Source organism: Antechinus flavipes, chromosome 4, assembly GCF_016432865.1.
Source record: "Antechinus flavipes isolate AdamAnt ecotype Samford, QLD, Australia chromosome 4, AdamAnt_v2, whole genome shotgun sequence".
NCBI classification, from domain to species: domain Eukaryota; kingdom Metazoa; phylum Chordata; class Mammalia; order Dasyuromorphia; family Dasyuridae; genus Antechinus; species Antechinus flavipes.
The window spans coordinates 72,470,269-72,483,279 of record NC_067401.1 but is presented as its reverse complement, the minus strand read 5'-3'; the positions used below and the strand labels follow the sequence as shown (position 1 = coordinate 72,483,279).

The 13,011-nt window shown below is 38.7% G+C and overlaps 1 protein-coding gene across 2 annotated transcripts in view; it reads left to right on the top strand.

The window, feature by feature from the left end:
* SLC44A3 (solute carrier family 44 member 3) overlaps positions 1–13,011 on the top strand; it is a 98,119-nt gene that overhangs the window by 31,208 nt on the left and 53,900 nt on the right. For both annotated transcript variants that reach the window (XM_051993302.1, XM_051993304.1), the window contains exons 8-9: positions 1,547–1,671; positions 5,233–5,419. In XM_051993302.1, coding sequence (XP_051849262.1) covers positions 1,547–1,671; positions 5,233–5,419 — 312 coding nt within the window. The remainder of the gene's footprint in view (positions 1–1,546; positions 1,672–5,232; positions 5,420–13,011) is intronic.

The following is a 13,011-nucleotide window of genomic DNA, read 5'->3' as shown; positions in this document are numbered from 1 at the left end:
CAGTCACTGCATTGGTTGCTGGTTACAAAAAACACAAAGATTTCCATGGCATTTGATATGTAAAAGTGAAATACAAAATTGTTAGAATTTATACCTGTATGAACTTAAGCTAGTGAATTAATTTTTAGGAATCTCAGTTTCCACAAGGTGCAATAATAGTGGAATAACATCTAGGACAAGGGAAACGATGATCCTTTTGTCCTCTGTTCTACTGAGACCACACCTGGAGCATTATGTTCAGTTCTGGAGACCATATTTTAAGAAGACTTTTCATAAACAGGAACAGAGCCAGAGAAAGTCCTTAAGAATGGGGAAGTAAATGGGGCTGTCATTCTGAGTATTAACTGAAGGAATTAGTCTGGAGAAGACTTACAGAGAAGCTGAAAGCTGCCTTCAAGGGTTTGAAAATATGTCAGATGGAAGAAGGATTGGACTAGTACTTTATGGTCCCCAGATGACAGATTAAGAACAAAAATTAGAAGTAGTCAAGAAGTAGATTTTGCCCTGATATAAAGGAAAACTTCCTGATAGTTAGGACACTCAGGAGTGAATATGGTGGGAAAGCAAAAAGCAACAATAAAAATTACTTGGGGAAGAGAGGTCAGAGTGAGGCAATCGATGTTAGGTGACTTGCTCAGTGTAACACAATTAGTAAGTGCCAAGTGTCTGAGTTTAGATTTGAATTTAGATCCTCCTGACTCTAGGGCCAGTGCTCTGTCCATTGTGCCACCTAGCTGTCCTTAAAAATATTTTTAAAAGAACAACTGCCCCTATTCTAAGTTAGAATGGTCTCTTTTAGGAAGTAGTGAGCTCTCCATCCATTAAATCATTCAGTCAGCAATCATCTATTAAGCACTTACTAGTACCAGGTACTGTGCTAAGCACTTGGTGAGACAAAGAAAGGCAAGAATTAGTCTCTGACCTCAAGAAACTCACATTCTGTTGGGGGAAGCCAGTGCAAGGCACTCTATAAATAATCACTTAAAAAGAGAAATTCAAGTAGGAATTGGTTGACCATTTATTGGAGATATTACAGAGGGAATTGCTATTCAAGTACAGATTAGTACTACTTAATCTCTGAAGTCTCTTCCAGGGCTAAATCCTGTGATTATTCCTTGTTTAAGTGTTTGATAAATATGCCTTCATCTTATAAATAAGAAAGTGGGTCTCTGTCTTGCACAGGAAATCAAAGGTAGGACTGCTCCTACACATGTCATGTGGGGCACCTCCCTCTCCCCAGTTGACTGGGCTCTATTCTGACTCTAGACTACTCTTGGAGACCACTGGAAGATTCAAAGCAACTGCAGGGTGAAGCAGAAAGCCTTAAAAGCTAGTGCTTTGCAAGTTGCATTCATGACTCATTGCCTTCCCAATTCCATCTATGGCTTATTACCAGTAAAGCCTTCTGTGGTTTGGGACCCCTGCACTTGAGAGAGGCCATCCTGGGATAGACAGAAGTCAGACTTAGCAGGTCACAGCTTTGCTGTGGGATCCATATTTTCTAGTATGAGGATTGATTGAGGCCAGATGGTGTTTTGTTTTCCAGTTGTCTCTGGTGTGTTATGGTGGCTTTATTATGACTATATCAATGACCTCAGCATTGAACTGGACACCGAAAGAGAAAATATGAAATGTTTACTGGGATTCGCTATTGTCTCTACAGTGATCACGGTAAGAAGTGACCCTACTCCAGCAAGGCAAGCTGTCGATAGATCCTTGTTAAGGATTAATTATTATGTACTGGGCAAGGGTAGCTAGGTGGAGCAGTGGATAGAGTGCTGGGCTTGAAATCAGGAAGACTCAGATTCCTAAATTCAAATCTAGTCTCCGCACTTACTAGCTGTGTGACCTTTGCCTCACTTTCCTTATCCATAAAATGAGCTGGAAAAGGAAATGGCAAACCATTCTTTGACAAGAAAACCTCAGATGGGGTCACGAAGAGTCAGATGTGAATGAAAAAAATGACTAAAATCCTGGGTATGCAAAGAAATCTCCCTTCTCCCCCCAAAAAACCCAGTCCCCCCTTAAGGTTCATACATTTTAATGGCAGGAACAACATATAAATTACTATGTACTTGCAAGATATATAAAGCAAAGATGAAAGTAATTTGAAAGAATGAATTAGCCTTTATGAGATCAGGAAAAATCTCTTTCAGAAAGTAGAATTTGAGCTGAATATTTCAAGGCAGCCAGAACAACTAAAAGGTGAGAGGGCAGAGCATTCCACACATGGGAAACAGTCAGGGTGAAAACACAGAGGTGGGGGATGGAAGGAGCACATGGAAAAGAGCAGGACAAACAGTAGGAGCTGGGAAATCTTGAGAATTACCTTCTCAAAAAAACAAAAACAAAAAGGTCACAGTTAGCCCTTCACCTCAGAATGTGCAGGTGAAAGATGATGATTCTCTTTCTCTGATTCCTACCCAGGGATAAAGGAAAATCAGGAAGAATAGAAAGCTTCTATTTTTATGAAACCCCTCCTGCTCCCTCCCAGGCACCAATGGCTGCTAATTTAGCACTCTACTGTTTTCATTCCTGTCTAAGCAGAGACTAGGTAGTAGCTGAGAGGGGATGAGGTTACAGCCTCCCAATAACATGGCGAATGTTTCCTGTTTGGGAAGACTGGCACCTCCCACCGGCCAATGAACGAGCTGCTTGCTGGCTGGCGTAACATCTCACGATGCAGTGGGACACAGAGCCTTTTGTTTCCAAACCTGTTGGCTGCTGGGTGGGTTTAGTTTTCAGAGAACCTGCTTTCTCTTTCCCTATGAGCTCTTTAGTTAGGAACAGATGAGTGCCAAGTGGCAAGAGAGCAGAAAGAAGTTTTATTCTACCCTTCCCCCCCTTCCTTCTCAAAGGCTGAAAAATGTTACAGGGTCTGGTGGGTATTGGAACTGACTCTACCATGGTTTGCTAGGACCCTTCATGGGGTCAGAAATCAGCTGAGCTGTAATCCCTCTGTCTTTTGACAGATGAAATACTTTTTAAAAGGGAGGGAGGAAAGTGTTATTCTCCCAGAAATGAAGTCATAGAAAAGGAAAAGGTGGATTTCTTAATCCAAGAAGCAGGCATCTGCTTCTTGAGGCCTTCCTTTTGCAAGATTTCATTGCACACAAAATCTCCCAATAATATATATATATATTTTATTGAACCACACAGCTCCCAAAGTGTGTTATCCATTCTTGGTGAAAAAAAAAATTGTGTAAATTTGTGATTTAAGAGGGAGAAGGCAAATCCGTTGAATGGTCTGTGTAATATCCTTGAAAGGAATAGTTAAGAGCATTTCTTTCACTATGAAATAAAGGTGTTTCAACTATCAAAAAAGTTGGATAAGCTTAGATTAAAGAAAAGAATGCTATGATAGGGAGGGGAGTCTCTTCTTCCCATGCCTAGGGAAGATACAGTAGGGCCCACAGGAAAATGTACAGCATTTTTTTTTTTTTTTTTGCCTCAGCCCATTGCATCTGCCACTTGCATTGAGGTATTTCTTTTCATTTACTTATTCAACATTTATTAATTTATTGAGCATATACAATATACTCTGCTAGAAATTAGGAAAAAGAAAAGATAGGTAAGACATGATGCTTGCTCTCAAGGGGATTACAGTCTAGCAGGGATAGTAAGATATATATACAGATAAATACAATACAAATTAGAATGAGTTAATAAAAAGGCATTTATTAAACACGATGTACTGAGTCCTATGCTAAGCACTGGGAATACAGGGAGAAAAGTGAGAGAGTTCCTAAGATTGAGAAGTATACATTCAAATTGGGAAGTAAACACATATCAGAAAGATTCAGAGACTAAGTGCCTAAAGTGAGGACAATGAGATCAGATGAGGAAGAAATATAGCTAGGTCCCCTCTCCTCCCCCAAACTAGATGTCATTGGAGATCATTCCTCCATATGTATCTCTGCATCCAAATCAAATAATCCCCTAAAACATCATTCTCAGTATCCTCTCAGCCAATTAGGAGTTACATGTCTTTCAACATATATGACACCTCTCAGAATAATCAACAAGGATGTTAATATGTGTATAAGCATTTTCTATCTCATATTGTCTCCCACAAGATAGATTACAAAATATGTACTTTACAGGCTCATAGATTTACCTCTGGAAGGGAATTTAGTACATCATCTAATCCAAATTTCATTTAATAGAATGATCAATCAATCACCATTTATTAATTGCCTGTTGTATGCCTTTCCCAAACTAAGTGGCAAAATTAGAATGCAAATATATATATATATATATAACCTTTAATTCTATATCCAAAGTTCTCTGCACTGTAGCCTCTTGCTTCTAAGAACACCCAGATGACAATCTCACTTTATTCTTTAAAAGAACATCCCATTTTGCTTTATTTGCAATTTACGTCCAAATAAAAGATAAATGTAACGGCACATTATGGCACTTTTGGCTTCTTATCCTTTTGCATTTTACCTCTCATTTCCCATTAGTTCGCCAGCTGTTTTGAGCACCTTATGTACATTTTTATAGTAAGTACTATGGTAGAAATGTGATAGAAATAAAAGATGAATGCCCTGCCTAAGAAACTTCATAGTAATTCATTCTTCATTGTTTTATCTTACACCTTCCTTTCCTTTGGGCATGGAATTTATCAGTTAATGCAAAAAGAATAAACAAAACTTAGTCAATAAACATTAAGTATCTGCTATATACCAGGCACTGTGCTAAGTGCTAAGAATACAAAAAGGCAACAGACTCCCTGTCCCCAGGGAGTTTCCAATCTAATTGGGGGAGAGAACAAGTAGACATACATACAAGCAAGCTATATGCAGGAAAAATAGGAAATAATTAATAAAGGGAAGGCAGTAGGATTCAGGAGCCATGGGAAAGGCTGTACATGTAATTTTAATTGAGACCTAAAGGAAGTGAAGGTAGCCAATAAGTAGAGCTGAAGAAAGAGAATATTCTAGGTATGGGGGACAACCAGAAAAAATACTCAAAGTTGAGAAATGGAGTGGCTTATTCTTGGAACATTGTAGAGGCCCTTGTCACATTATGAAAGAGTATGTGGGAGGAAGGTGTAAGAAGATTGGAAAGACAGGAGGGAACAAGTTATGAAGGATTTTGAATGTCAAACAAAAGATTGAGCTTTTTTCTGAAAACTCAGTAGCTTTTAAATTTCTCAAAACTTAAAGAAAAAAAACTATTCTCCTAGGAATTTTTAAAAGAATTTGCTAATAGTTTTTTCTTTAACAGGTGGTTCTGCTCATACTGATTTTTGTTCTCAGAGAGAGGATGCAGTTGACAGTAGACCTTTTCCAAGTAACGAGTAAAACTATCAGCAGTTCCCCTTTCCTGCTCCTCCAACCACTTTGGACATTTATAATCCTCATTTTCTTCTGGGTGCTGTGGGTTGCTGTCCTGCTGAGTTTAGGAACTGCAGGTAAGTGGCCAGGTATTTTCTGGCTTCTCTAATTCTAAAAGTACAGTTTATTATGAGGACTTACTCTCTTGTTGCAAGGGGAAGTGACACCATGTCAAAGAGGAGCTGATGAAGATGGAGGAAGGAAATGTCAGGACTTTGCCACAAAAGAAATATAGAAATGTGCTTTCTACTGATGCGGTTTGAATGGTCTCAATACCTGGTGGTCAAGAAGTTAGTGGCAATAAGAGAGTTGTTAAGAATCTCCTTTAAATCAGCCACAGATTTAGGAGTGAAAGAATTCACTCATTCCTGATGCAAAAGGAAAATTTATTGTTGGATAGAAATCAATTTGTTAAGAGACTGATTTCTTTAGTGGCAGATCTATTGAAAAATGGAGTTTTGGTGCTAAGAAAATGCTTTCTCAGCGGGCAGAATGGTCCTGGCAAAGTGCTTGGGCCATCTGCAAAGACCATAGTTGAAGGAAGCTGTTATATTGGGTATCTGACTGGGGGCTAGGACAGCCTGAGCAGATCAGACCAGGATTCTTGGTGGGGCTTCAGGAGCCGAGATTCCCAGGCTTAGATTCTTATCAGTTTTTAGCCGGGATCTCCTATTGGAATTAACATCACTTCAAAGGGGTGTTTTTTGACCAGGATTTCTAATTGAATCAAAGGCTCTGGCATCCTGGAAAGATAACTTATCTAGTGGGGATATGCCTTCCCCATGAGGGGTTGAGACCCTGAAAGGAATCACAGTTCAAAAGGAAATAAGTTTCTTAAAGAGACCATAACTTATAATAAAGGAAACAGTACCCTCCTGCTTCATCATCTCTTATATAAATGTGACTTTGTTTATTGTGTATTGTATTATCTGATTATTTGGTTTTGTGAGAAGTAACAATGAAGTTTTTTTTTTCAGTATATATATGTATATATAGATACATAATATACATATCTACATGCATACTATATAATGAACCTGAAATGAGATGATAGGACAAAATGGAGGAAAGGCTGTATTATGGGCTCAAGAAATGTTTTCTGAAAGTGCTAAAGCATTTGTAACTGAGCCAAAATAACCCAGAGATGTTCCTAAGGAAACACAAGCCTTCCTTTCTTATGAAAATTAAATTCCTGGCAGTCCTTAAACTTCAGATCCCAATTACTGCTTCTGAGAGTCCCTCTGTCTGTACTATATAGACTCAGTGGCATTGGATCAGTTCTTTATCAATTCTGGGTGTCACTCAGTGACATCATAGGAGAATAGTTTCAAAGTTGGAAGGGATGTTAAAGAGCTCCTATATGCCTACCCATTCCTTTTGAGCACCCAGAGAGATTAAGTGACTGAATCGTGGCCACAAGCATGGTAGGTGAACACTGAGCCAAGATTCCTGAAATCATAGGATCCTGGACTTGGAAGGTCCTTCAGGGACAATCTAGTCCAATTCAAATCCAAACACAAAACCCTTCTACAGCATCAAGGACAAGTAGGTCATTAAGCTTCCCTGAAGCCCTCTGACTCTTCATCATCTCCAGAGTAAGCTCCTTCTCCTGTGGATTGCACTTAGTTTTTTATTTTTATCAAGCCTCTCTATTGCCCATCTATAATAATATCTCAGCCTTTTGGAACCAAATAAATTAATCTAGTCTTTCTATAGATCAGCTTTCCAAATGACTGAAGAAAGCTCTCATCTCCCCCCAAATCTCCTCCTCTTCACTATTCTCTGATTGGAGAATGGATCCATGAAATCCAACCCTCTGTTTAAGGAGTGAGTTCAGAAATCTCATTTCTCAGCTGACTGAACTATTTTGGGACTTCTCTGACTTCACCATGCCCCTGGATGGAAAACCTCTCCCCACTCTTTTTCATCTTCTTTTTATTTTCCTGTGTTAGATGTTAAACTCCTTGAGGGCAGGAATTATCTTTCTTTGTATTTGTTTCCAGTGCTTATTACAGTATCTAGCATATAGTAGGCGCTTAATAAATGTTTATTGACTAATAAACATACCACTAAACATGCTCATTTACTTCCATTGACCCTGATAGGACATGTTCTTGAAACCCCTCATCATTCTGATTTTCTCCTTTGGGTGGATGTGCTCCAGCTTATCAACGTTCTTGCTAAAATCAGGTATCCCAAATTGGGCCAAGACTCTAGATATGATACTTTGTGTTCTAGTATTATTGGAAATTTGTGTGCATTTCCCCAACTAGAATATGGGCTTGTTGACTCCTAGGATCTTGCCTTATAATTTGAGTTTGAAGCTGATTGCTTTTTAACCCTAATATCTTCTATCACTATGGATTGTACGGATGGAGACTACAAACACTACCACCTTCTGAGTGATTTACTGGAGCCTGAACTTGCAGGAAGGCAGTCATTTCTGTGTAATTAGCCATGTCATTAGCATATGATAAGGCTCAGTGAGGGTTTGCTGATAATACTATTGTAAGAAACAAAATATCTTACCAAGAATTTCACTGACTCCCTGATGAATGCAGAAAAGATTTATTTTACATTCTTGCATGAATGGGTACCTAGCTCAGTAGACACATTTTTGAAACCACAAAGGCAGTCTTTTATTTCCTATCCAGAAGTGCAATTCCCTCCCCTGGTTTCCCATTAATTAGGTATTACAGAAGTTACAGAATGTGAATCTCAACCCCTCATTACATAACCAGTCCCTGCCTCCAAGGAGTTTACATTCTTATGGAGGAAGGTAGCCATGAAGGGGAGAAGAGGTCAAAGCCCAGAAGGCTCCTATTCAAATCTAAAACCTCAGCCCCTCATTACATTTTTTGATGTCCTTGGAAGTCCCAGCATCCCATTTCTTAGGTTACAATTTTCTAATTTAAGTTTCCATTCTCCAATTCGCTTTTTCATAATGCTATGAAAATTAAATTACCATCTAATTCTCACACTTTCCTATGAGAACCCAGCAAGAAGCAGGATCTGTTGGCCAGCATCCTAGCTGACATAATTGTTAGGTTTCTACACTTGGAGTCGGGAAGAGCTGAGTTTGAGTCCTCCTCCCAATATTTATTTATTAGTTTTATTTCCTTAGCTCTTTTAATTTTTTGTGCTTTGGTTTCCTCGTCTATAAAAGAGACTGCTGAACTCAGTAGCTTCTGAAGTCCATTCCAACCCTAAATATATGATCCTATAAATATGGTGAATAACCTAAGGTAGACTTCCTGTCTTGGCTGACTTTCTTTTGAACCAGGCATTGGGGAGGGTAGCTCTTGGCCAAAATAAATAAATCTGTCTGTACCTGTGTGTTGATTTATCTCCTAATCCCTGAGGTTTCCTGTGCTCCAAGAAGCTTTAACCCTGAAAGCTGTAAGAGCTCAAGCTGAGAGAGAAGAAATAGAGAACATGCATTTATTAAGTGTCTACTATGTGCCTGGCATTGTGCTAAGCAATTTCAGATATTGTCTCATTTGATTCTTAGAGAGCTACTGTGTCCCCCAATACATACAGTCTGTTGACATTAGGATATTCCACTTGAATTTCTTCTCTTTAACCATCACCCCTATTTAGCAACCCTATCCTCCCCAGCTGCCATGCTACTTTCCTCTTCCTGTTTCTAATCCATCCTTTCCCACATTTTATCCCTCAGGGGCAGGCCCTCCTGAGCTATTTCTTTTGAGACCTATGATTTTTTTTGGTTCAGATAACTCCTACTGAGGAAATTCCCTTTATATTACAAATCAGTGCCAGCTTATAAAAGGTGATTCAACGGATAGAGTGCCAGGCCTGGGATCAGGAAAGTTTAAGTTCAGATCCAGGTTCAGAGACTGCCTAGCTGTGTGTTTGTAGCTCAATAACGTAACCTCTGTTTGCCTTAATCCCCTACTGGAGAAGGAAATAGCCAATCCCTCCAATATCTTCGCCAAAACAAACTCCATAGACAGTATGATCCAAGAGGGTCATGAAGAGTGAAGCATGACTAAATCAACTGGACAACAACAGCACCACAGACTGAAAGTCTTAGAGTGCCTGAAGCACTAAAAAGTTAGGTGATTTGCCCAAAGTCACACAGTCAGCACATATCAGAGACAGGACTTGAACTCAGGTCTTCCTGACAGAGAAGTCCTCTCTTTCTTTGTCTTATATAGTATTAGCTAGTCTGAAAAACTTGTACTTATGTGGTAGTGGTGAAAGGCCATAAGTTTAGAGAGAGGACCTAATGACATTCCTCATGCTTCTTGGCAGAAAGGTGGTGGACTGTGGATACAGCATTTTTTTTTTTTTTGTGTGTGAATTTATTCAAGACTTAAATGTAAGATAAGAAAAAACAGAATTAAAAAAGGAAAGAAAGAAAAGAAAAAATCTGTTGTGTGTGCAGCAGAACATCAGGGAGAATTTTTGAATTCTATACATAAAAAAATTTCTATTACAGGAAAGCATATTTAATAATAAACAATAATGTATTCATGGTTGTCCATCTTCTCTTTGTTTCCTTTTGTTCTCTATGGTATACTTTCTACTTTATTTTTTTTCCCCTCTTTCATACTCCCACTTTCCTCAAGCAGGCTACAGTTAAGCACAAATATGTTTATGTGTATATTATACACATATGAATGCATTTATATGTATAAATGTGTATATAAAGATATATGTATATACATACATATCTATACACACACATAAACATTCATACGTATATACATATGCCCATATACACACATCTAAAATAATATTAATATGACTGACATATAATGTAGCTTTCTCTCTTGATTGAATTTTTTTTAAAGTATGATTTTGAGATCAATGATTGCTACATATATTTTTATACATTGCTAATGGGACATAAGGTATATGAATGGTATCCCTCCAGCTTCTTGACACATTAGTAGCAGATTCTAGATGCAGCATAAAACATACATTTTCAGACACGGCCAGTTTAGTCAGTCAAAAATATTTATTGAATGCTTACTGTGTTCCAGAATTTACTGTGTGCTACCTTGGCAGATTCAAAGAAAAGCAAAAACATAATCCTTCCCTTTGGATAGCTCTCCTAATAGGGAAGTCAACGTAAGGGGGAAAAAAAGTACACACAAGATAGGATAGCATATAATCCCAGAGGTAAAGAGCCAGTAGGAAGGAGAGATGGAGAGCCGGAGTAGTGAGGCTCTTTTGCAGAAAAAAAGGGATTTGAAATGAGTCTTAAAGGAAGTCCAGGAAGCCAGAAGAAAAAGGTCAGTAGAGAGAGCATTTCAGGTATGGAAGATAATTAGGGTGAAGGACTTTGAAAGATGAAGTGTTATGAGTGAGGGGCAATAGAAAACCAGTGTAACTGGAGAAGGGTCTGGTGTAAAAAGACTATGAAAAGGAGGAATGGGGTAGGTTATAAAAAAAGCCAAAAGGAGTATCTTACGTTTGATCTTCAATTTTTTTTTTGTCAGATCTGTGTTTTAGCAAAATTGACAGTGGAGACAAGAAAATCAGCCTGTTAAGAGGGAGAAGGAAGTGGGGTGGCATGAGTTGGGGTGGGATGGATCAGTAGGTAGTGACTGTAAGGTAAAATTAAAAGGAGTAGCGATAAAATACATTTTTGAAAACAGAAGTCCATAGCAGCTTCTCAGAGCCCTTCCTGCAATGCCAAACCTTATTACATTAGGATAAATTATGGGATACTTTATTGTTATGACTATTCTTTTTATCTTTACTCTGCTGCCTCTTTGTAGCATGGAGTTGACTCTGGGGTCTTCAAGACCAGGCCAGTAGCAAGTTCTACCAATCAAGAAAGATTTATGGGATGGTCCCAGCAACAGCTTGAGTCTGGCAAGATGGCCTGTTCCACACAAAGAGCCATCTTTTGTTCTCAGAAGCCTTTTAGCCAAAATGTCAGTTTGGACTCTGAGAGACCAGAGGAAAAGCAAGAGAGAGAATCCTGACCAGTTGGCAGAAGCATCTCATAAGTGGACAGGTCTCTGAAGAAGTTGGTATCTCTCTACTTAACAGGACATTCTTTAAAGGATATTTCAACAACTGGCAGGAAAATGTTAGTTCTTTACACATTGGTATAAACAGGCAGGGGATTGGGGATGCTGGGAAACACCAGCAAGATGTGGAAATGTTGAGTTTAATATCCTCAGCAAGGAGGATTGCAATTTCTGACCATCTTTCCTATCTTTGGTCTGGGGTTCAAGACAAGTAACTAAAATAGAAAGTAAATATTTGCAACTTTTGAACCACGTTATTGGTTGAAAGAATATTTGACATTCATAAAAACCAAAAAGGGAAAATATGATAGCAATTAAGGAGGTTGGATGTTTGTTTCTTAAACAAATGGGTTCATTGAGAATGGGATGTTATTAAACCACCACACAGCTAATAAAATCCCATGAGAATTAAAGATGGGTATGGGCTAATCAATGGATGCCTCTGTGCAGCCAGCCACCATAGCACGCACCAACTGAAATGGAAAAAAAATAGAACTGTAATAACCTCAGCAAACCAGCAGATGCTGTTGTTGTACTGAAAGGAACCGGGATGAATTTGGCCACATTTAACTTCTGCCTTCCTCTTGCCTACGTCACCCTCTCTAGCAGCCTTGCCCTGCCTGGATGACAGACTGGGTGTCTGCATGTGGTAACTCAGAGGGATGAGCACGGCTGTCATCCTGAGCAAAAGTTGTGAGAGCCATAAAAAGATACCCAGATTATGAAAAGTTATGTGCTTAGAAAGGAGACCCCAGGACCTGTTTACATAATGACAAGAATTCTGTAAATGGAAACTGCCCTGATAAAGCAGCTGGTGTCAGATTAAACAAAAGGACCCATGTTAATCTCAGAGAACAGATAATGAATCACAATTCTTTCCTTTCCGAAGAGAGATGAGGGACTACAGAAATGGAATATTGCATATGATAACTCACTTGGCCATAACATCAGTTTTGCTTAATTTTTTCTCTATTAAAGGGGATAGTTTATCCCCCTTGGGTTTTTTTTTTTCCTAAGACTTGTCCAGGGTTACACAGCTAGGAAATATTAAGTGTCTGAGGTCAAATTTGAACTCAGCTCCTCTTGATTTTTTATTGAGCTGGTGTATCCCCTTTGTCAAAGGGAAAGGTGAAATGTAATATCAGGAAATGATTCTAGATAAAGGGGAAAAAAACCATAAGATTCTAGGTTAAGAACTGGAGGAGGACCTTGTGGCTTTCAAATCCAATCCTATCCCTGCCACCATTTTGTAGATAAGAAAAGATAGAAGCTACAAGGAAAAGGTGAGCTGCTCATCTGAACTCAGATTCTCCTGACTCTAAGCCCAGTGCCATATCCATTTTACTGTGCATTCTTTAAAAATCACAAATTCAATAAAACTTCTCTCTTTAAAAAGAAAGGAGGTAAGGTAGTCCAATGAGAAATAACATCACCAATGGACTTGAGATCCAGTCCTAACTCCATCATTTGGTTGACCTATTTCACAAATATGATGTGAGCATAAAATAAAGTAGTAGATCAGTCAGTCAGTCAACAAAATATTATTTAGTATCTACCATATGCCAGGAGGGGTTGCTAGGTAGTATAGTGGGTAGAGCACCAGGTCTAGAATCCTCTTCCCAAGCCTCAGACACTTGCTAGATGAATGACCTTAGATAATT